This window comes from Parasteatoda tepidariorum, chromosome 1 (assembly GCF_043381705.1).
Source record: "Parasteatoda tepidariorum isolate YZ-2023 chromosome 1, CAS_Ptep_4.0, whole genome shotgun sequence".
NCBI lineage: Eukaryota > Metazoa > Arthropoda > Arachnida > Araneae > Theridiidae > Parasteatoda > Parasteatoda tepidariorum.
The window spans coordinates 77,640,480-77,666,929 of NC_092204.1; the positions used below are offsets into that span (position 1 = coordinate 77,640,480).

A 26,450-nucleotide genomic window follows, 5' to 3' on the forward strand; every position below is an offset into this window, starting at 1 on the left:
TTTTTATGTGTTAAATCGTTTGATTAATTCATTAGAAAAATCTTTGTAGAAGAAAAATAATAGTTTACCAGGAAGTTTCACGTGTTTCTTGTGAATTTTATTAGAGATAGTATTTCTGTGGATTTTGTACTTCCGAGAAGCTTCTGCAATCGACATACCACCAGCAACTGCAAACAATGTTGCAGCTTTTCTAAAGTGTAATCACGGTAGTTTCTCGCTCTAGGTATTTTTTTTATAACGTCTGACAATTTTTCTGTCGAAAAAAAAAACCGAATGAAACTTTTCACAAAGTAGCCCCACAATGCATTTTTTTTTCATTTTCCGTTTAATTGTTATTAATTTTCAAATTTTTTTAAAAATAACGTGATATAATTGTTTATTAATATATAAAAAAAATTTTTTGCACTTACGACAATTGTTTTATCAACGTCTTTTCATTTCACAGCTTAAGTTTCCACGCACATTTTTCGACATCCGACGATCTCAGAAAGTTCTTGACATTGGATAAACAAAACACACTCTGAGATTATTTTAAAATTCGAAAATTTTTTTGTAGTAATAGAGGAGACTTCTATCTTCAAATTCCACACATTTTTAACGTGAAAAAAAAAACATAATACTGAATAGCAGAACTTGAAAAGTACCAAATTCAAATTTGCACAAAGTAGCCCCCGCTGCACAAAGTAGCCCCACATGACGGTAGTTCAATAGTTTTTAAAAACATTGATACAGACAGTTTGATAACTTTTATACATTAATGCGGAAAGTATTAATGCATGCTACATTTTAATGCTCCTTAAAATACATGTTACGTCCGGGTTATTTTTTTTACTAACGTGACTACTTATTTATTATGATTGTTATAAATTATAAAGATCATTATTTTGGTTAAACAACATTTTACAGCAAGTCACTGTAGAATTATTCAAATAATATTCGAATTTTTTTTTATATCATCGAGCATTTTTTATAATAGGGCTTTTTGTGTGGATATTTCTTAAATAAAGTGAAAATAATTTGGTTTCTTGAATTAATTGAAATTGTGGCCCTCTTGAATAAATTTAAAATATGATCTTTTGAATAAATTAAAAAATGTAGCTCTTTTGAGTAAATTGAAAATGTGGTTCTTTAGAATAAATAAAAAAAGTGTCTTTCTTGAATTAATTTAAATTATATCCTGAATAAATTGAAAATGTGGCTCGTTTGAATAAATATAAAATGTGGCTCTCCAGAATAAATTGAAAAAAAACCTCTCCTGAGTAAATTAAATTTCTTATAATAGGGTTTTTTGTGTGGATATTTCTTGAATAAATTGAAAATAATTTGGTTTCTTGAATTAATTGAAATTGTGGCCCTCTTGAATAATGATCTTTTGAATAAATTAAAAATATGAATCTTTTGAGTAAATTGAAAATGTGGTTCTTTTGAATAAATAAAAAAATGTCTTTCTTGAATAAATTATATCCTGAATAAATTGAAAATGTGGCTCGTTTGAATAAATATAAAATATGGCTCTCCAGAATAAATTGACAAAAGACATCTCCTGAATAAATTAAAAATGTGACTCTTTTGAATTAATTGAAAATGACAATGATTCTTTTGAATTAATTGAAATGTGGCTCTATTGAATTAATTGAAAATGTTGCTCTTTTGAATAAATCTAAAAAATGTGACTCTCTTTAATAAATTTAAAATGTGTCTCCCAAATAAATGAAAAGTGTGACTCTCCTAAATAAATTGAAAATGTGGCTCTCCTAAATAAATTTAAAATGAAGCTTATCATTATGTTACTCTAAGATTATTATTTTGAATAGAAACTTCTTATTTTTATCTGTATAAGAAAACTATCAATTATTAAAAAAAATTGGAACTAAAGGTAATGAATTAAGAAAATATAGACGGCATTAAAAAATGTTCTGTGCTGCTTAATATCCTCGTGAAGACAATAAAATTTCTCTGTTATTCCATTGGGACGAATTTGTGCTTTGATCAAAATTGTATTTTGTGTACAACAAAAGTATTACCGTGGAATCAATCATTTCTCCAACATTCCTAAATAATGCATGAAAAATCTTTGACAAGACGATAGGAAAATTCCCAAAGGCAAATAAACTCCGTGATCTATATTTATATAGAATTCAGAGATCGTAGGACGCAGATAAAAATTCTTTAACGTCGGAAGGGAAGAATGCTTTTCTAAACAACTCGAAGGAAAATTATCGATTGACAAATGCTGTTAGATATTATCACGCAAAATCGATATTTAGGAATCAGGACCATCCAGAAAACTATTAAGATTCTGGAAAACGGATTTTTAGTCCTTTTTTTCCTTCTTTAGTTTGCAAAATGCCTGCTTTTGGAAATATTCCTTTATGAATAGTTGTAAAAATATATCAGTTTAAGCCTTTAAATATAAATCCCAAGCAGTTTTACATAAAATAAAATATTGTGCATAAATAAGTCTTTTATGATCATAATTGTTTAATTTATTGTTTTGATAGAAATTTGAAGTATTCAACATTATTTTATTATATAATTTTTGTTTGGTTTTCATTTAGTAACATAATTTATTGTAATTATGAATTTACAAATATTTAAAGAAATTTAAACTAACTTAAAAAGTTTTATTCATTTTCATTTTAATATTTACTACTCTGTTAGACGCGTTTAAACCACCAGACGTATAGCTTTACACAGTTATTCATTACGTCGAACTTCGATGGTTCAGAAATTTCAAGGTGACTTTATTAAAAAAGAAAAAAACTTCTTAAAAAGTCTCATAGGCCGTGGGTGGGCAGCCCAATGGTTAGAGAATCAGACTCTTGTCCGAAGGGACAGGGGATCGATCCTCGCCTTCGCTAAGACCAACTGAGTATATGTTTTACGTGCTCGTAAATTTATGAAATCGAAAGACCTATGGTTGGTTACTGAGCAGTACTATGGGTACAGGTATTTAAGGAAAACTTCCTTCCACTTCAGATCTATGTCTAAATTGAGGAAGTAGCTTCACAAAATTGTGATGACATATGTCTTCGAATCATCCTCAGGTTTGTTTCCAGGCCGTCGCCGATATCCCATTCCGTAGCTCTAGTGCACCGTAAATGAAGTACCTAAAAAATCTTATATTCTGCAGTTTTTCTAAAAATATATTTAAACAGGTAGGGAAAACAGAAACTACCTGCAAAGAATTGAAATTTAATAAAATTGTTTGAAAATCAAAATTATCCAGCTCTCTGTTTTCAAATATCCCCTTAACAAATTTTGCCATTATCTACCCGGACTTACATTTATTTTTACATATTTTGTTTTGGAAAATATTTTGAAATATTTTTTTTCGTGTTTTATTAAATATTTAACTATTTACTTTATCATTTTTTTCGTACTATTTTGAAATGAGCCAATAAGTTAGTATTCATTATCCAAAATGTGGTATGCTGACTCCTGCGTTCGTACAGTGTGTACGTAGACTCCTAAGAATTATACAAGGGGTCCAAGAAACACTTTTGACATGAACTACAAATAAAGCTCTCCCTTCTTTATACCATTCTGTACGTATTTATTATAAAACAGGTTTTTTTAGATTATCTGTACAAAAGTATTATACATAAAATCAAAGTACAGAGAAATACTCAACGTAGAAGCGAGTTTTAGAATAAAAGTTTTCAACTTAGAGCCCGAACTTACGATTCTAGTTTCAAGAAATAAACCTCATTAATATAATTAAGTAAAAACTATTATAACTGAAATTATATAAGATGTATGTGTTTTGAAACTTTTGTAAATTCTTTTTACCTCCGTTTTTCATATATTTTATGAATTTTTATTCTATAAATGTCCATCTCTAACAATAGCATGCTCGAGAGAAAATTGTTCTATTAGATGTCTCTGAAAAGAGGAGTTTACCAGGAAAGAGTGAAAAAAAAACCAAACTAATTAAAAGAAAAAAAATTTCGATGCGCTATGTATTCATAAAAGCTTAAATCAGTATATTAAATCTATTTTCGCATTCGGAAATTAGTTTTTTTTAATTTTATTTTATAATCGTCGTTGAACAGCCGACTCAATTTTTGAGTTTACAACTACTAATGTTCAACTCCGTAGCCTTATAATTTTGAACCCAATCCAGAAGACAAGGGAGCTCCTGGATCAAGTATTGGGAGAAATTTTTCTTCGTGGAGGACTTTCTGACGGAACTAACCCACATTTGCGTTACATGGAGGGGAAGATTACGAAAACCTACCACGCTTACCCTGACGGCGAAGGGACTCTAACCCATGATCCGTCTACCACTGAGGATATTTCACGTCGGCACTGCGGTCGGTGCAAGCCGGGTGCGGATTCGTATCGATCAGCCATCGGTGGGATTCGAACCAGGATCACCTCATTGGAAGGCGAATGCTCTATCCCATGAGCCATCACGGCTCAAATTATTTTTTTGTACAAATTTGTTATATCTAGAAAAATATCCTTAAATTGTACTTAAAAAAAGGTAAACTTTAAAAAGTCTAAAATTTTATCATTCGTCACTTCTCTGCTTGCTATTGATATCTACAATGTTAAAAAGTTAAGTGTCTAATTGCCACCATTTTTGGTGTTAAGGTAAATTGAGTGCATTTTTATGTACGGAACTCTAGTGACCGTACAAAAAACTGTTTAAAATTGACAAAATAACGTTCTTTGAAGAAATTAGTTTGGATCTATTACTTAAAATGTTATTGCGTTTTAAACGAAATGTTTTTTGCAATGAAGCCATTCAATTAGTTTTAATGCGCATGAAAATGTATGTTTTTTCCCCTTTCTAATGGCAGATTAGAAGACAATTGTAGACAGATAAACACACAATAAAATTAGAACAAGAAACAGAGATAACAGTAGCAAAACTGAAACTACAGAAAGTTTATAAATCGTTCATCTTGTGCCGAGCTCTCCAGTATTTCACCGACAAGTGACCGAATCCAGTTGACTCAAATGGTTCGAGTCCTTTTCTTCACGAATGTTGCACAATTGGCAGAGAGGACTTGAAGGGATTTTTATACGGTATAAATGCTTGGAGAGGCAATCGTCGCCAGTAGTGAGGCAAACAGTATCACCAGATTTGCCCCTTGGCCACAATGGAATATTTGCGATTTCCTCTATCCATTTCTTGTCCTTATTTGTCTCCCTTATATAACACCTAAAGTTCTCCTGGATAGATTTTTTAATTAACCGCTTGGGGGTATAGAAGGGGGCAGCAATGGTCAGGAGGGTAGCTCTAGAATCTGATATAGAACCACCCTTGAAATTTATTTTAATTTGACATGGTAGCTGTGACAAGGCGATTTGAATTGCTGAGATCTCCGCATTGGCTGTTTTAATGGCTGTAAAATGAGAATAGCCTACAGGAGACCTCACCGCCAGCAGTAATACAGTCAGTCGAGGGCCAGGATAGCCTGGTCGGTAGGGAGCTGGGCCCATATCCAAGAGGTCGTGGGTTCGATCCTCGCCGGCCGAAGACTCCCCGTGTCTGGTGACTGATGCACGTTAAATCTGTCGAGTCTCAAAGTCCTCCATGTTCCCACAACAAATCAATACCTCTGGGGGCACTGATCCAGGAGTTTCCTTGTCTTCTGGATTGGTTCAAAATTACAAGGCTACGCAGTTAAACGTAAGTAGTCGTAAACCCATGAAATTGGGTCGGCTGTTCAACGACGGTTATAAAATAAAATAAAATACAGTCAGTCGGCATGGAGCCATCTGTAAACACGTACAGCCATTCATTATCTGGGTACAGATAATGCATGTAAACAAACAAAAAATGAATAAATAAAATTATAACAGTAAAAAGGTGAACAAGAAAGGTGACTACATGCACTGTAAAAAAATTTTAGTTTACCCAAACACCAAAACTGGTGGCAGCTATACGTCAAAATTTCTTTACACGCAGTAAAAAAACGTAGTTGCTGTCATTTTTGGTTTTGAGATAAACTAAAATATTTTTCAGTGCATGTAGTCCCATTTTTTATTTACTTTGCCACTGTTATCTATAGATTTTTTTATTTTTTGTGTGTTAGTTTTTCTGACAAAACATATTTTCATGCGCATTAGAATCAAGTGAATAGCTTCATCGCAAAAAAATATTTTGCATAAAAAATATTTTTAGTGGTATATTCATACTAATTCTTTCAAACAAATGAGATTTTGTGAAATTTTATAATTTTTGCACGATAACTACAGTTCAGTACATCAAAATGTAATTGTAACTAAAATATAAAATTATTGCAAATTCATTCTTAAATATAAAACTGTTATAAATACATTTTTAAGTACGGAACTATAATTGTCGTGAAAAAAAATAATTAAATAAAGTTGATAAAATATGCTTTATTTGAAAGAATTGGCCTAAATCTATCATTAAAAATGTACTAGATTTTAAAGCTAAATATTTTTGCAATAAAGTTTTTATTTACTTTTATTTCCAATGCACACCTGTGTTTACATTTCGTCAATTCAGGCATTTTACAAGATAAATTTGTTAACCACTCTTTCAGGAGCACCATATTAGGTGGGTCAACGTTGCTCCCACAGTTAGAACAAACAGTAGAGAAAATGAAAGAACATCCATGCCTTGCTCAGGATTCGAACCCAGAACCTTTCCGATGCCAGGTCAGTTCCCTAACCCCTACGAAGTCCGGTCACGCAATGAAGTTATTAACGTGATTCTAATGCGCATGAAAATATGTGCTGTTAAATGTGTTGTCAAACACACAAAAATAAATAAATAAAAACTATAACAGTGAAGAAGAAAAACAAATATAATTGTGACTTCATGTACGGTAAATTATTTTAGTTTATCCCAATACCAAAAATGATGGCAACTTTTTTTTGCATTGCAGTGTATATGTGTGTAAAACCAGTCATTGGAAAAAATAACAGCGATATATTTTTATCAACATTTATTATAACTTAGTAATTTGAGATTATTGAGCAAGAAATTAAACTTTCGGAAACGACGTTAAGTCCCTATGATTGGATCACAAAAACTGTTGTTCAATACGCGATCAGTGGACTCCAAAACTTTCAATAATACAGCATTATGTTATCCATAAATTTACAGAAAAAGCTCTTTTTTAAGGAATTTCACCTTGCTAAAATAAGTAAAGGAATTTCACCAATTTTTCACCAATTTTTTTTTCACCAATTTTTTAAGGAATTTCACCTTGCTCTCTCAAATAAGTAACTTTAAATACGTTTCATTTTATCAAAACAATAAAAATTAATACATTCCTTTTCTAAAAAAATAATAAATACTTACTTGAAAAATGCTCAGCCTTCTTCTCTCTAAGCTCGTGCGTTGCATACGTTGAAGTAACATCCTTAGAACCAAAAAAAAAAAAAAATTCTGTCTCACGCTAAAAAGTAAAAATTAATTAAAAAACCAAAAAAAGGTATTTTTAGTTTCAACTTAACTCTAAAACCATTTACAAAATTAAGTACGAATATTTAATTTTTTTTACGGAAATTACTTAGATCACTTAAAAAAAGCCACAAAACATAATTTGTTAGTGGAGAAACGATGTGAGATAAAGAATCGATATCTTAATGATGCCACCACCTTTTCTACGAATTGTATCTATTTGCTTGGAGATAAAAATTTATCAATTTAAACTTTGCTGTTTCCACAGTGTCCTCTTTTTCTCAAGTTTCTTAACCTTTCTCAAGTTACGATGATTTTTCTTTAATATTTATCACAGGTCAGGAAAAAACCTTTAGTTTCACAAGTGAGAACACGGATAATCAATCAGCTATGGATCATACATGATGAAACTTTAAACAAAATTATATTACTTAAATAGGTCGCTTTACTATTAAAAAACTTTGTTTATTAATTTTGCAATGAAATTTGTTTTATATAAAAGATTTCCTAAGCAATTCATCGCTTAAAAATAAATTTGAAGACTTAATATATTAAGTTTGTTTTATTCATATGAATGCTGATTCCCTTATTAACCACATTAGTTCCTCACCACCTCTCTATAGAGCTTGGAAATGCATTTTATCCTGATTTGCCTCTCTCGGACACGGTGGTTTTTCTTGCTCTGTTTTTCATTTTTTCTCTCATTTGGCTACTGTTTTTAGTTTAGTTTCTCCATTTTATTTTTCTTTTCATTTTTCGCTCTCGTATCACTTTTCATACTTCAAAACACTTTTGTTTCTTTCCATTCACGTCTGGCAAGTTCTGAAAATGAGTGCCTGCTTTCGAGCGCTTGAAACATGTAAATTGTTGTTTCCAATTTGTTTTTTTTTAAGAGAAAAAAGTTTTTAATCAATTCATACTTGATAGCTTATTTTCTTGAAGCTAAATTTAAGGCAGAACTAAAAAAAATGACCGAAAGAAATTTTTGCTCTGGGTTACGATTTTTATTTCATGCTTATCGTTGATCAAGAAATGAATATTTAATTTCGCCATGCATGATAACATGGATAAATTAACGAGCTATTCATTAGTTACGATAAAACTCGGAACAAAATTTATTATTTGATCATTACTATCACGCTACTATTTAAAAATCTTTCCTTATATATTTTGCAACAATATTTGTTTTATCAAAACGATTTTAACATTTGATTTATAAAAGTTTTTCTGTTCCATTCATACAAATACTTGATCGGTAAAGGGACTTCAAATCTGAAATTAGTTTTGCTTCTAAAGTCGCAGATTTGTTTTCAAATTACCTATCTAGTCTATTTTATGTCGAAATGTACTAGTTTAAAAACTTTTATGCAACAAATCACGTAAATGTTGCAACAAACTTTTAAGGGAGTTAGGACACATCAACAGGTTTAAAACTGCATAGGAACCCATGGCCGAAAATGTCGCCGTATGCGGATATGGGTGTTTTCTTATTATGACCTGTTCAGAAACATGCAAATGAGCAGTTCATAATGGGGAAGCGCACCTAGCGACGTATGATGACAGTCCCGGGTATGGGTTCCAATGTAATTTTAATCCTGATGATGTGTCCTAACACTCCTAGAAGTTAAGAATAAGGAGAGAATAACCATATCAAATAAATGCAATAGTATTTTCATTTCTAATGATTTCAAAAATGTTCTTGAATATGAATTATATTAATAAAAAAATTTAAATCTGTCATAAATTCCAGAAAGCAAGTCTCACTTTTAGAAAATTTTGATTTGATTTAAGAGCTTAAATAAGAACTACGTGATAAAGAACTCTCACATTACTAAAATAAATTTGTGTAGTAATATATGAGAAACACTAACGGTTGAGATAGAATAATTAACACGTAAATAATGAAATAAAATAATTTTAAATGAATCATTCGTTTTACTTTTATGTCAAACAAGCATCCAAAATATAATGCCAAAAGCTTAATTTTACTGTTTGTTCAATAATAAAAATTGGTAACTGTTATGAAACTGAATAATTATTTATCCTTATGAAGAAACTGTATACCTTGTGTTATTTAAAATTCCTTTCTTTCTTTATTTATAAAAAATTGGGCACCTGGGCCGCGCAGAAGGCCCATATCCCATACAGTTTAAAATTTAAAAACGTGAATAATAAATAATGGCACAAAAACTGACATAATAATGAAGATAAATATCTTGAATAAATTACAAAAATAGACCTACGTGTCATTTTCATTTTCAACACTGAGGAAGGTTCTTGATTATAAAATCGAAACTATAGTATGTCTGCTTTTGTACCATTATTTGTGCTCTACATGTTTAACTTTATTCATGATTGTTCCTTATTTGAAATGTTAATTAATGCATAATATTGATAAAAAGTTGTCTTTAAAATTCATAAAGAACTGAGAGACAATTATATCACTATCCCACAACATACAATGAGAAAAAACTATAGTCAAAACTACCAGAATATAGTAAAATTTGCAGTGTTTCTGTCTTTATGGAAACATCAAAACGCAAGGTAATTTTTCCTGAAGCTCTTTGACAATAATTGTGGTTAAACTAACAATAAAATCTGTTTTTATAAAATGTGATAAAATTTGTTAAATATGGTAAAATTTAGCAATTTTATCATGTTACTTTAAAGCATGGCATAAAAACCATTTATTCGGTTAAATTTATTTATTTTTTACAAAATGTATGGTAATAAGAAAAAAAAAACTTTGAAAGCCAGAATTTCTGGTGAAACATCATACCAAGGGTGACAATTAATAAATGAATAGTTTCAATACCGTATAGTTTGGTTTAATTAACCAGAATTATGAGGAGTTTTTTTTTACCAGAAATTTTTATTACCTTACGGTACGGTAAGTTTTCCATAATTTTTTTCTTCGTTTACCATAATGAATTTAGAAAATGTAGAAGAAGGTGGAACGTGTATTAGCAATGAAATAAATAAAATAATGGAAATGAACTGTTAATCTTTAAAAACTTTTCAAAAAAAATTAAATCATTGGACATTTGATTTATTATATTTTCAAAATATGGCCTTCGTGGCGTGATAACAATACGTATGATGAAACGTCTGTTAGGATGTGCAGAATTGCCCCCAAGTCATCTAAGAACTGCAAAAACAGTAAATTCATATCTAACCTCAATCATTGAACTCTATTATTGTTGCTAACTACACTGTAGAAATAAAAAAATATGTAAAATTACAATAACGTTTGAATTTGATTCAACTTTAACAATCTTCTAAGTTCAACCATATCATCCTGCTTACATTTTATAATTCAAGAAAATTGCTCAGCTTATACGGAAACATAGTTCAATCTATCATCGAACTGAGCTGGCAGCGAATTCGCACCATACTTTGTTTCAAAGTGCCATTATTATGCAAGTGCCAAAGTGCCGTATGCAAAAACAGTAAATTCATATCTAACCTCAATCATTGAACTCTATTATTGTTGCTAACTACACTGTAGAAATAAAAAAAATATATATAAAATTACAATAACGTTTGAATTTGATTCAACTTTAATAATCTTTTTAAGTTGAACCATATCATCCTGCTTGAATTTTATTAATCAAGAAAATTGTTCAGCTTATACGGAAACACAGTTCAATCTAGCATCGAACTGAGCTGGCAGCAAATTCGCACCATAATTTGTTTCAAAGTTCCATTATTATGGTTTAATGCAGAATTGAATTATTTAAGAGTATTGATTATAATAAATTTCATGGTTCAATTTGCTAACAAATGTAATACAGAACTTGAATTGTTAATTTAACAATTTTATTCGTATTCCTTTCCTTTTATAATTTCGATTTACTTCTTTATAATTAATAATTATCAGCATAAAGGAAAATTAATTAAAGAGAAACACTTTTTTTAAAATACTAACAATACGTCAAAGTTTTTTTTTTAATCTCTTGCTGATTAAACTTACTTTTTTAATTAGCAACAACTGATTAGTGAAACATTTTAATCACTCAAATATTTTTATCGCAGCTCACTGAATATCTTGTTCTTCGGAATAAAATAACTGAATGATTGTAATTGAAGTAAAATTAAGTAAATAAATAAGTTTCTCAAAATATTATTCTGAATTTTTTTATTAGGGGGATACATTAAGAATTTCATTAATAAATGAGGAAAGTATCGAAATTAAAAAAATTCCTTCGATTGATTTTTTATTATGTAATTTTCAGAAAGTAATGAAAATTAATATTCTTAGCCATAATAAAGTTAATTATGAAATTAATAAATCAATAAAATTAAAAATTTAGGTCAGCATGTGGATACAATTTTAAACATAAATGAATTTTTTTATCATGTAAAATTAGTATTTTTTTCTTCAATTATGAAACTGATCGGTTTATTTATTAAAGTAGAACGGAACTTAAAGAAGCTTATATACATTTGTAAAAAGTTCTGAATCAAATTAGGGTAGCAAGTACCGGCACTCAGGGTAGCGTGCTTTTTAACGTAAAATCCCTTTTTACTGAAACATGCTATGGAACAAAAAATATGGTATACTGTAATTTTTACAGTAAAAATTATCGTAAAATCATTGAATCACTTTCATTAAATAAATATTACTGTAAAAATAACAGTATATTTTACGGTAAAAGTGAATTTTACGGAGGATGTACCCAAAGTACCAGTACTTTATGCTGTAGTTTGATTCTTAATTTTTTACAGTGCAGTTTTACACAGTTACTTTTGTCATTGCTGGTTTAACTTGGAAAATTATATCAGCATTTCTATTTCGCATTACACCATTTTAATCAGTATTTTTTTCACCCGTAATTTGATCCGGAGTCTTTTACAGTGTACTTTTATTTATTGTTTTACCTTTTTATGCTTGTGCGCGTAATATTTTATAGGTTGTTAAGAAATGATTTACGCCTAAAATTTTAAATATTTTGTAGTTACGCAATTTTAAAATAAAAATGACACGATTTTATTAAGATTGTCAGAACAAATATTTAATTGTGTAAACATTTGCAGAGATTAAATCAAAAACAGAAGATATTAGATGATATCAAACGTTTGAGCCATATTAGAATGGTATATTAAACAAATAACGTATATAAGACTTGTTGTAAGATTGCTGACAAAAATGAAAAACAAATATAACTGAACAGTGATACGAACACCTGATTTAACATTGAAATTTAAGCATAAGGCCCACATTTGGTCAATTTGTCAGTTCTCGTTTCTAATCTCTCCTCAGACAGTGTAAAAAGTTAGGACGATAAAGGGAAAAAAATACTTATTTACTTTACTTACTCAATTCAACTTTTTTATATTGTCTCTCCAAAATAATTTCTGTTTCATTAGTAACATAATTTTAGCGGCAAAAAATTTAATAAGTGGAAAAAATCAAAATCGTTCTTGTACACGGTTTTATTTGTCGAAAAATGACTCAATGTTCATACAAAGAGAAAACTCAAAAAGGTGTAAAACGTTTAGAGATAATATTTTGGATTTCAAAATAGCAATCATTGTGCATTAAGGTATCCGACTACCTTCGGGACAAAATTTTTGAAAAATAAATATTTTTCACAACATTATTGCAATTTATATTGTATATTAATTTAAATAAACATATTTAATAGAGAAAATTTTAATATACAGGAAATTTTTTGTTTAAAGAGTATTTTTTAGATAATTTTAATGAAAATAACTCATTAACGGAAAACACTCTACACAAAAAACTATTGTACATGCAGCTATCAAACTTTTTGAGCCGTTTCGTATAACCCTCTGAAGTGTTATGAACCTCAACTTAAATGATAGCATGAAATTAAAAAAATTTATGGAGTGTTAAGCATATTTTTCCATTTTTNTACTAATTTCAACTTTTTTATATTGTCTCTCCAAAATAATTTCTGTTTCATCAGTAACATAATTTTAGCAGCAAAAAAATTTAATAAGTGGAAAAAATCAAAATCGTTCTTGTACACGGTTTTATTTGTCGAAAAATGACTCAATGTTCATACAAAGAGAAAACTCAAAAAGGTGTAAAACGTTTAGAGATAATATTTCGGATTTCAAAATAGCAATCATTGTGTATTAAATCTGAACAAAATATTTTGCTTGAAAATTTGAGGCTCATATCAAAGGTTTTGAGATCGGTACAAAAGGTGTGCATGTTTTTTGATTGCTGAATAAAAATTACTTTGAATACTCTTTAAATTTATCGGTCACAGCCAAGCAAGTTATTGCTGTATGTAAACAAAAAATTTAATAGCAAATTTGCTGAAAGAGTATCTTTCGTTACAAAAAAAAAACACTGTAAAAAATTAGGTACACTGAAAAAATTATAGATCAAGTTACGATAAAAGGTGCCGGCCTTCAGGGAGATCTGATCTATCGTAATTTTTACCGTACAAATTAGCGTAAAAGCACTGAATCACTCGAATTAAATTAATTTTACTGTAAAAATTACGTAATATTTCTTTAATTAGAGTGATTCAGTGATTTTACTATAATAATTCCTGTTAAAATGGATTTTACGGATGATGCACCCAAAGTGCCAGGACTCTATTCAGTAATTCGAGCCGGAATTTTTTACAATGCAGACAGATTTTTATAAGTAAATAATTAAAACCTTAATCTTCATAATTGTTATTTTTAACAGAGCATAGTATTACCAAGATGTACCTATGTCGATTTCAAATTCCGTTTTTTCCCCAACTGCTCAGATTATTTGTATAATTTAGTTTTATAGATGAAACTTTCATTTTACCTGAAGATAAATGATCCCATCTCGCTGCGTGCGTGAGCAAATAAATGACTGAAATAAATTTAGTGAAGTGTCACAATTTAAGCTCCGTTTCATTTGTCTTTTAGAATCCATAATGTGAAAGAAAACGTTGGGTATCGCAGTAACTGATGAACGGATGTTGAAAGGGCTTTTGTTCAATTTTTTTTGTACGTATTCTGTGCAAGATTTTCATGCCTTTCAAAAAATTTGATCTGTTTTATGTTTGCTTAAGTAATTTCATATATTATTTAGAGAATTATTTCTTATTCTTTGATTTAGAATAACGAATGTTTTTTAGAAAAATAAAAGCAATTTCACAGAGTATATTCCTCTGACCTTATTGTGTGTGATAATTCATGAAGTACGGCTTACACTTAATAAGAGACTTTTAAGTACTGACAGATTCTTAAGCTGTATGATTGCTGTAAGATTCTAAATTCCGACGCTGTAAGACTGATTCTAGAGCTGTAAGATTGATGCACGATTTTAGATTCCGATTCTGTACGATTGATTCTCTAGAGCTGTAAGGTTCTAGATTCCAATTCTGTAAGACCGATTCTACAGCGCAGTATAAAAAAAAGTGTGTAAATAACTACACATGAAAAAAAAATATCTTCAAGCTTTTTTTTCAGTTTATGTTTTCTATAATTAAAAATACCAAGACATATTTTTGTTTGCAATTAGAGCATCAGGAAAAATATATGTATAAAAAGGGGACACCAGTGTCCCATGAGCTTATCCCCCACCGAATACGTGCCTTTGTGAATTGCAAAAAATTGCAAAGATTTGTGTTATTATAACAGAACAAAAAAAATGATGAAATATATGCCTTTATTATAATTTTTTATATTCAAAGTAGCATATGAAATTACATATTTCGTCATTATTAAACGACTAAATTTCAATGCCAGATGTAATATGTGATTTTTACCAAAGAAATAAACTAAAACTGAAAAATCATTAACGAAAATCATTTTACAAGCTAATTTCAATAATACATGAACAATATCAGTGACATCTTAAATTAAGGGGACACGCGTTTAAAACAAAAAAGGGCAATTTTTGTCTGATCATTTCCAAATTTTGACAGAATATTGGTAGCAATAGTAGAAGTTTGTGTACAAAGTTTAAGAAAAAGTAATAATAAGCTTTAAAGTAATAGCTAAAAGTATGTTTAATTGTTAGTAATTAAAAACTTCCTTGCGAGCGAATTTATATATTTTTTAAATTAAATTTTTACCCGAATGCGTTGTTTATAAACATTTGCATAAATGTGAGTGTTTATGGTAATCGTATAAAAATATAACGCAACTAGGCATTAAATGTTTATTTTTGTTCCCAAAAATTTCTTCAAAAAGCAAATTTTAATTATGTTTGTTCAATTATTAAAAAATTAAATTAAGATATGAAGCTAATTAAATGCATTTAGAATTAAATACACAAGAACATCGAAGAGTATTTAAAAAAATTTTTAATAACAATAAAACAACTGTAGCGCATGGAGCTTTTTGAAGTTGTGAGAACATTGAAAAATTTCATTACGAGAAAAAATAACTTTGTCAACGAAAAGTACATATTAATATATGGACCTTTACGAATTCACAATCTTAAAACTCGGTAAGAAAAACTCGGATTTAAGAAGGGTTTGTTGCCTATTACTTAATAAAGAGTAATTTTTTTTATTATCTCAAAAACCAAATAATGGATTAGGATGTTTCTGATTTTGAACGTTTAGTGTCCCCTTAAGTATCATAAAAAATGCCAATAAAAGTAAGATTAAATATTTGAAATACCTGAAGCTTTGTTTTAGACAAAGTATTTCGGTGGAGTCTTGGACTGCACGCTAGAAACTTTTTCCTGGTACCTTGCGACCTAGCACGGGCTATCTCACACGTGTTTTTGACCACCAATAAATTGCGGTTACTAACTTTCTACATTCAAATTGCTACGTACAGAAGAATCTTCGGGAATCTTTTCATTCGGAGGATCTCCCCTTGTCACATGGTGATTTGAAAGTAGAAAGCTAGAAACCACAATTTATTTGTGGTCAAAAACATGTGCGAGATAGCACGGATTAGGTCGCGGGGCACCAAGAAAAAGTTTCTAGCAGGCAGCCTTTATCTTTCACCCGATACGTTTCTGTGAGTTACAACAAATTACAAAGGTTGAGCCGCGATGGTTCATGGGATGGAACGTTCGCCTTCCAATAAGGTAAACAGGGTTCGATCCCGGCGATGGCTGATCGATACGAATTCCGCATCTTGCACCGACCACAGTGCTGACCTGAAATATCCTCAGTGGTAGATGGATCGTGGGTTAGAATCCCTTTGCCATCTGGCTAACCGTGGGAGGTTCTCGTGGTCTTCCTCTCCATCTAAAGCAAATGCGGGTTAGTTCCATCAAAAAGTCCTCCACGAAGACAAATTTCTCTCAATACTTGATCCAGGAGTTTCCTTGTCTTCTGGATAGGGTTCAAAATAACAAGACTACGGAGTTGAACGTTAGTAGTCGTAAACCCGAAAATTGGGTCGGTTGTTCAGCGACATTTATAATATTATAGTATAAAATTACAAAGGTTTGCGTTATTTTTGCCGAATGAAAAACGGCTATTTTTATTGTTTTTTTTAATATTGTAACTATCATAATTTTTTTTTTCAATTTGGTCATTATAAAACGACTAGCATTCAATTCAAAGTGTAATGTGTGATTTTTACCGAAGAAGTAAACTAAAACTGAAAAACAATTTTCAAAAACGATTTTCCAAGCTAATCGCAATGATGCATGAATAAGAGCAGTGACATCATCTCAAATTAAGTATCATAAAAAATGCTTTCTAAGTGAAGGCGCAAATAAAATAAAGCCTTGTAAGATACTTAAATAAATAATGAGCGCTTAGATGAGCTACTCATGTATTTTTCTATTAACAGGACAAAATCTACCTTAAGTAATCATTCTTAATCAAAAAATGGATGGAGGGGGGGAAGCAAAAATAAAAGAAAATCAGCCGATCTTCAGCGCCAATGATCGCCAAATTTGGATGATTGTTTTTTTCCTCCAAAGAAAAGGTGACATTACCTGTCTAGTGTTCTCCGACTAATTGAAGATAGCAACGAAATGATGGTTTTCTTTTTTTGCAGGAAAAGCTTTTCCTAAACTACTTATACTCTTTATTTATTTGCTGAAAATAGAAAAATTTAGTTTTTGTTTCCAAACAAATGAGAAAACTTTGAAGCATTTGATTTATGAAGAAAAATGATTTCTTAGATTGACGTTTGTTAATCTAACAAATCTAATGGGTGCTTTATTTATCAAAGCAAAGCTAGTAAATTGTTTTTGCGCAATTTGTTTTATTTTCTGCAACTAATATATATGAAAAACAATTTAATCAAATTCTTATTTAATAACGAATGAGAAATATATAGAAGTTTATGAGTAGATTTAAATTATGGACAAAAATAATTTCTCAGATTGAAGTTTGTTAAGCTGACAGATTTAATAGTATACTTTTTTTCATCAAAGCACAGTTAATAGATTGTTTTTATTAAAATATTGCATTGTTATTATTGTATAATATTTTAATAGCTAAATTATTATTTAATCACAAAGGAGGAAACATTGAAGCTTACAAGTATATTTAAATTATGGACAAAGAGGATAGCTTAGATTAACAAATTTAACAGATTTGTTAGTAAGTTTTATTTATGAAAGCAAAGCTCTTCGCAGATTATTTGTGTGCAATTTGTTGTATTCCTCTGCAACTAATGTACTTAAAATTACTTATAATAAGAATGCATGAATTAATTTTAGTTACTAAATTATAACACTGTAATTTTTGTATAATATCTTAATAACCAAGTATATATTATTCAATAATAAATGAAAAAGCTTACAAATTGATTCGAATTATAGAGAAAAATGATTTCTTATATTGACATTTGTTAATCTAACAAATTTATTAGTATACAAAGTAAATCTTTGCTAGATTATTTTTGTAAAATTTTGTTATATTCTTCTACATTTAATGTACCAGAAAATTTTATTTGCAAGAATAATTAAATTAATTTAGTTTTTTAAAATATTAAACTGTTATTATGACATAATACTCATATAACCAAACATATATTTGTATTAAGTAACAATTGAGAAAGCATTGTAGCTAACTAGTAGATTTAAATCATGGACAAAAATAATTTTCATTGACATTTGTTAATCTAACAAATTTATTAATATGCTTTATTTAACTGGAGCAAAGTTCTTTGTAAGAATAACTAAAGACTTTGATTATTAAAATATTATTCAAGTTTGAGATCGAAAATATTTTAATCCGTATGAATTTATTTTACATTTTTAAGAAACCACACATTTATCATGCTGAAGAATAAAACTTTAATCATAAATTTAATAACGCTTATTAAGTGCAATGTAATTATACTCGATATTTAATAATGTTGATATCCAAACTGATTGTACTTATTATTTATCGTTAATTATATTGATGCTTAAAATGGATTTAACTTAAATTTTGACTTTGTTTACATTTTCCTCAAAAATAAATTGTACTTCTTTGGTTTTTAGTTACATAGATCCAAAATGAAATTATCATTCATTTGTTATTTAATTACATTTATTTAAAAACAAATTTGAATTATGTTTGGTCTATAAATATATTAATCTCAAAAATGGATTGCACTTGCATTTATACTTTCCTTATATTTATCATTAAAAATAATAAAATTGCTTTTCCTCAATAAAAACAAACATTTAAAAGTAAATTGCATTTTCTCAAAAAATGCTCAGTAAACTTTCAATTTGTAATTCATTTGTTATCTAATTACATAGATCTAAAAACAAATAGGAATTATATTTGATCTATAAGTATATTAATCCTGAAAATAAATTGCATTTGCATTTATACTTTCATTACATTTATCGTTAAAAATAATAAAATTGCTTTTCAACAATAAAATCAGATATTTATAAGCAATTTTCATTTTAACCAAAAATTCTTAGTGTTTTGCCGTTTAAAAAGAAATTCACCCTTTATCTTTACCCATTGAGGATATAAATTTTTTCAGTTCATAAAATTCATTGTAAGATGGATTTTTAACAAAATGTTTCAATAAGATAAATGAAGATTCACCCAAGATTTTTATAAGTGAACGAAGTATAAAAATTATCTCTAATTAATCTGTTTTTCCTTAACCTTTCTTCTCTTATTTAAAGATTCAACTGCAGATAATGCTATTGCATCGTATGTCTTTCATTTGTAAGGAAACAATTCCTATCTGATAAAAAGTGATTTCCTTAAAATTAATTCGTGTAAGTTTCATTAAAAAAAAGTTTTTTCCTTTAGTACTTAAGTACGCAATTGTAGTTTAAATAAGAAATTAATTCCTAATTGAATTATTAGGTTAATTTTTTAAAAAAGATTATTTTTGACTAATATTTACGTTTTCCTTAAGCTAAACAACTATAGTTTAAAGAACACGTAATTTAATACATGGATTAATTGTTTCGAAGTTTTTTGATGGCTGTAAGAAATGTGGATTAAAAGTATTACATATTTAAAAAAACTTTAAACATTTTTTTAAATTTTCTAAATTTTCCGAATGATGAGCCAAAATGATTCCATTACTTTTAGAAATTTTTATTTTTTTTTCTGCTACCAACTCATGAAAATTACTATTAAATATAATAACCATTAAGGCTTATTTTTTAATGTTGAATGCCATTTTGAAGAACTGGGGTTCGAACCATGACCCTTTTTGGTTTGCAACGGACTGTTTAAATTTTCTTAAGGGGTCTAGGTGGTTTCGATTTCATCGAGGAAGCCTTTTTGAACAACTTTTTCTTTTACTTTTTATAACTTGTCTAAAATTTAATTGAGGATTCTAACAATTTTTTATATAAGAGATTAACAGTATTTACATTTTAAACGTAAAAAATTTAAATCTTTTGTAAACATCATTTCATATCTGTATAAAATCCATATCTGCATTTAAACGCTTTTGTGAAATAATGAAAAGAACTCTAATAATTTAATTGTCGTTAGAGATAAAATTTGGAGCGAAAAAAGATACTATGACGTTTTGCGTGCACGATATAAGTGGTGAAAAACATGTTAATGAATTGAAAGAACTTAGTATTGGATAGGCATTCCAAAGTGCTCTTTTTAAAACCATTCTAGGTCCAAAAAAATTGAAAAATAAAGAGTATTTCTTTAAATTAAAGAAATTAAATTTTTTTTTAATCTTTGTAAAAAAATTATTTTGACCAAAATAAGTATAAAATATTTACCAATATTCAAGTGCCAGCATGAATTTATGCAAAATGCTATACTCAAACCATTTACCAAGTTTTAACTTCATAAGTTTGTTAGAAGTCGAGTTATCTTGCATGCCAGGTGAAAAAATAAGAATTGAAAAAAAAAACAGATTTAAAGACAAAATTTTGAATAAATTACTGTAAATCAAATACTCGAGTTTGCAGACGATTTTTATTTAGAGAATAGGTATGTTTTTTTCGATTTTCAGTATATGGATTTCAATATTCCTGCTGTATTTCTATAATACTGTATTATATTTGGTGTCAAGTGCCTCAGAATAAAAACATATTATAACATATATATTTTTTCTTCATAAAACAAAACTTTTATAAGGAAAAACTCTTTATAACTCATAAATATAATATGGATCTATTTTGATTAGATAATTATGGTTAAAACTAATGAACTCAATTGTTTGAATTTATTAGTTTTGGTGTAGTAACACAGAGGCAAAAATTCATAAAGTTAATTTCAGATAAAAATGTAACTTTAGGTGGGGATTAAAATAAACTAAATATTATTAAAAAATAAATATTGAAAATTTTTTTGGAAATTTTAGTAGACAATGGAATACTTGCAAGTGACGAAGTGTGGGAATCTCGATCCTGATTGGTTGTTGAAACGTGACATTTGTTTACTTAGCAACTGTTCTTTCCATTCTATTTCAAGCAAGCCAAGCCCGTCAAGTATGAATTCTCTTAAATGGCACATTCTATATTCTTTCATTATTTCGCTCTATTACCTTAGTCACCACGGTTTAACGAGCTTATTTGATGAAAAGTTATAGGTGCGCAATGTTTACTACATATTCTACAACTTTAACGGATTCTCCGAAAGATTTTTTAAAATTTAAATTGGAAACTTGGTTTGTTCTTCTTTTTTCTTTTTAAATTCTTGAATTTTAAATTTAATTCAATATAATTTTAAATACATGTCATTCATGAAAGCATGCATATGAATGTTTATGTTCGCTGTGCTATAGTTTCTTTAAAATGCGGTAAAATAAGAAATAAATTTCCGTCTACAATTATAATTCTTTTGTGTAATTTCACTACCACTTGGAAAAAATGTATACTGGTATGTTACCATATTGACAATATCATCATAGTTTATAACACCTAATTGCCAACTGAGAAATTATTTGCAATCTATACACTCATGTTTGCGAAAATTTCAACACTATGAAAGAATAATGCAGATTGAAACTAACTTACCTGAAATGAACTCCGAGAAAGAAAAAAAAGTGTGGTCAAAACTACCAGAATATGGTAAAATTTACAGTGTCCTGGTTCCATGGAAACACCAAAAACAGCTGTAATTTTTACGGAAGCTTTTTAATAATGATTTTAGTGTTGTTGCAGTTGCATGCCCCCATTGGCCAGCAGTGCTAGACCAGGTCCATGACGTTATACACCCTCAAAAAATCCAACACCGTCAATGGATCGTCTGCTAAATCCTGTTCAGTGAGCCCCAGAATATGGCCCCCGAGGATATGGTGAAGCGAAGAACATTTGGTACAAGAACATTTGGAAGAACATTTGGTCTGAAGAACATTTGGTACAAATTTCAAAGTTCTTCGATCCTTCCGAAAATTTCATTGATTTAAGGTGACCACTTCGAAAGCGGGCAAGAATAGTTTGTTCCTGTCTATTAAAACCTTGGGCCAGGGAGCCTCAAGGTCGAGAACACTGATACCATGGGTGCTTTGGGGGGACATTCCAAGTGGTCTTGTTTTTGGTTTTTATTTTTGAGAAGATTTCCAAAAAGGTGAGGGGTGTCGACGGCACAGAGGCATCGCAAGCACCAGCTTTAGTATGATTGTAGTGAAATTATTTATTAAATATTGTTTATAATATAACTTAGAATTTGGGAATTTGGAACCGCATATTTTGGTTTATTAACTAAATTAACCGAAATGTCATTACCGTGCAGTACGGTAATTTTGTCAGAATTTTTTTTATCAGTGCAAAATTAAGTAAGACATACATATGTTTGGAATTACAAAGTGATTCCGCATATTTATTTTTACCAATATCAGAAATACGTGGAGTAAATTTCATTACTTTTATGACACTTCTTTCATGGTGTTGACATTTTTACAAATATTAAAGTAATTATTTTAAAAATTATTTGTTGCAAATAATGAGTGTTGAAGAAAAATAAATTATAAATTTAAAAAGTAAACGATTTTATTAAATTCTCATAAACAAAATATTTTAAAGGTCACAAATACTTTGAAAAGTAATTAAGCAAAGAAAGAGGAAATACATATACCCACAAACACAACTTTATTTAATTAAAATAGCGTCTCACTCAAATCAAATCAATGTTTCAGAAGTACAGCAGAAATAGTACTCTCATAAAATTTCTGAAATACTTTTTCCTAATTACCTGCCATCATAGTTCAGGAAGAATTATTCCTAAAGAGTTTCTCTCACAGTTTTATTAAATCTTTTTTCTTTATCTATTTCTTGTCAGAAGAAGAACGCTTTTAAGAATTATTTCCTATGTAATGATAATGGCGAGTAACTAGTAATTAAACGGAAAATTTTTTGGATAACATAAAAGTTTATTGAATAAAAATTGATGCAACAATTAGTTAAAAAATAAAAAAAAATAATTACATAATTAAAAAATGGAAAATTAAAATTTAAAAAATTTAATATAGTTTTAAAGCAATCACCAATGAAATTAAATTTTTATACCTTAGCTTTGTAATAAAAATAAACATGAAATGAAAAGCATCTCATAGTTGACAAAGAGTAACATACTTAGTCATATGCTCTTACTAAGATTTATTTCCATTTAAATAAGAAGTAGCATGCCTTTTTGCCAACGAAAGTGTTTCCCAAATTATGGTACGCGTACCCCCAGGGGTACGGGAACAGTTTAGCGGGGGTACGCATTCTTATGAGAAATATCTTGCAACAAACGAAAATTTCGAAATTTTTTTGTTTAAAAACAAAGCTAGTCATAAAAATTTACGATTATGTATTTTTCTATTGACTATTTTTTGCAGAGTGTCACAACAACCAGTTGTGATTTTTAATTTTTATGGAATTTTGTTATAGTTGTTCACTTTTTTATTAGTGGTACAAAGCATTAGGAAAATTTAGAAAGGGTACACAAAAGTCATAAGTTTGGGAAACACTGGCCTACGGAATTCCTGTAACTCCTTTTACAACAAGTAACTTCGGCAATGTTTCTGAAACTTTACCCCTTGCTAGTCTAACATTTTAATGATCCTGAAAAAAAATTATATTTTATGAGTATACAATATGATGTAAAATGTTCTTGATAAAAATATGAGTTAAATTAAAATTTAGTAAAATTATTTTTTGATTATTTTGATTTGAGAAATCGTCTGGGTCATTATTGGCTAAAAAGATTAAGCGGTTCTCAAAAATGTTAGTTTTCTTCTTTCAAAGAATATTTCAATACTTTTAGTTAATTTTTTTAAAAGCGGATGCAACGGTGAATCGGTAAATAAAAAAAGATTTTTAAAATTTTCTCCTCTGGTTTTTTAATTTCGATTACGCGATCTTGTGTTTTCTGATTCTACGCGATTACACATTTCTTTGATTGAGAGAGATTGAGCTTTTTCTTACCATTAAATTTTTAAAATCATTTTTCCTAATTAAAGTTTGAAACGGAAACAAACAAAATCAATTGCTTATATTTTAACAAATTTCATGTATCGTAATAAATTAATTAGCCGTGTTTACGATAGATAATAAAAGCAGTTAAAACATAAATTCAAAACAAATGTTGTAACTTAGTTTTTTAAGGATTTTTAATTAACAAATTTTAATATAGCTCACAAAGAACGAATATCAATCCACCTCATTTTATTTATTTTTTACCGTTAGTTGATAATCTGAGATGGAGAAGTGATCTGTGAGCGAAAAATCCGTAAAGGACTGAATGATAATTTGTAAAATATCAATAAAAAAATTTAGCGGTACTTTGGGATTATCCTGTCGACCATTTTCGTACTTTGGGATTATCCCATCGACCATTTTCGCCAAACCCAATATTATCGCCAAAAGGTTTCACAGAGGCCGGGATAGCCAGGTTGTTAGGGCACTGGGCCCATGTTCAACAGTTGGCCGGTTCGATCCTTGCCGACCGAAAACTCCCCGTGTAGTAAATGGTGACTGATGCACGTTAAATCTGCCGAATCGCAAAGTCCTCCATGTTCCCATAACAAATCAATACCTCTGGGGGTACTGGTTCAGGAGTTTCCTTATCTTCTGAATTGGTTCAATATAACAAGGCTACGGAGTTGAACATTAGTAGTCATAAACCCAAAAATGGGTTGGCTGTTCAACGACGGATATAATGTGTTTAGAATATTATAATTGCTCTCCATTTTGATGGCGCCAAAGGATTTGCACATTTTCGTGAGCGTTCACAAGTCGACGGGATAATACCAAAGTATTAAATTCGCTTCAGAAATTTTTTTTTAGGATGAATTGGTTTATAAGAAAATTATTGGTTAATTAGACAAATAATACTCCCCAATCAACAAAATAAATCTCTAAATAAGCCTAAATGGCGTGTATTACTCTTTCAAATAAAATAAAAAACAATTTTTTTACCAATTTCATAATGCAACGAAAACAAAAAAAAACTTCGAAAATAGAACAAAAAATATAAATTTTACTTGTTTCTTTTTACAAAACTACGATGTTTATAGGGCGTAACTCGTGTAAATAAATTATTCAAACATATTTATTCGAAAATCTTTCAATTATTTGAAAAAGAGAGCTTGACTTGAAAAATTTTTTAAAAAAGTGGATAAAAAATGTTCGGTTCACACAAAAAGTTATGGATGAATTTGTTAATAAGAAAATCATTTTCTAATTTAAAACATAATACTCCTCAATTAGATAGAAAGTGTCTAAATAAATCTAAAAGGCCTTATATTACACTTTTAAGTAAAAGTAAGAAATAAAATTGTTTTAACCTGTATCATAATACTAAAAGCTTTTAAAATAAAGTAAGGAAATATAGTTTCCGCTTGTTTCATACAAGAAAAAAAATAAGATATCTATCGTTTAGATAAATTATTCCAACATATGTATTAGATATTCTTTCAATTATTCTATCCGCTAGATGAAAGAGAGAGTTTGACTTAAATAATTTATCTTTTTTATGTGCTTGACAATGCATGAACTGCCGTTAAAAAAAAGAAAAGATAAGCCATTTGATTCACCTGTTGATCGAAGAACACTCAGGTAAAAGCCCTTACATGTCACGCGATTGCAAACATAGTGTTGATGGCCTTCAACATATGTATGTTGAGAAGATTTGCTTTTTTTTTTCTTCTTTTGGCGGCAGGAGGTATTTTACAAGGACACAAACAAAAACACCACGTGGCTGAAAGGAAGGTGTGTCATTTGGAAAATATGTGTAATGATTTAAGAGTATTTTAAGCAATGCATATCAATAATTCAGTTGAAGTTTCCTGCCTTATTTAAAAAGACTTTTTTAAGGACTCAGCTTTATTTTAAAAAGAATATTTTTCTTAGTTTTCTAATAGTTTTTTTAAAACTTTATTTATAAAATATACATAATAAAATATATTATAAAATATATATATATATATTATAAAATATCTATATTATTTATAAAATGTTTTAGTTTATGTTTAGTATAAAATGTTTTAGTTTATATGCTTAAGTGAGTGAAATGCGTTGTTCAAAGCAATTAAATAAATTTTTGGCTTATTCAAATTTACGTTGTTTGAATTTTGAAGAAACTTATCATTCGAAATAAGTTTGAATAAGGGAGTAGAAAAAAAAACATTTTTGCACAAATTATTTTGTTACAAATAAACTTATTTTCCGAATTTTTTTAGAAATGAATAAACTGTGTTATTACAACATCCCACTACTTTTAATTCAAATAATTGACCCACAAGTCAAATA

The 26,450-nt window shown here is 28.9% G+C and overlaps 1 protein-coding gene and 1 long non-coding RNA gene across 2 annotated transcripts in view; one reads left to right on the forward strand and one right to left on the reverse strand.

Annotated features, from left to right (window-relative positions):
• Window positions 1-7,616, reverse strand: part of LOC107441008 (uncharacterized protein ZK1073.1) — a 117,451-nt gene extending 109,835 nt beyond the window's left edge. Inside the window, exon 1 of the mRNA XM_043043899.2 lies at window positions 7,292-7,616. Within this exon, the coding sequence (XP_042899833.1) occupies window positions 7,292-7,351 (60 nt within the window). The 5' untranslated portion in view covers window positions 7,352-7,616. The remainder of the gene's footprint in view (window positions 1-7,291) is intronic.
• Window positions 1-26,450, forward strand: part of LOC122269693 (uncharacterized) — a 64,428-nt gene that overhangs the window by 18,275 nt on the left and 19,703 nt on the right. The gene's annotated exons all lie outside the window — the stretch shown is intronic.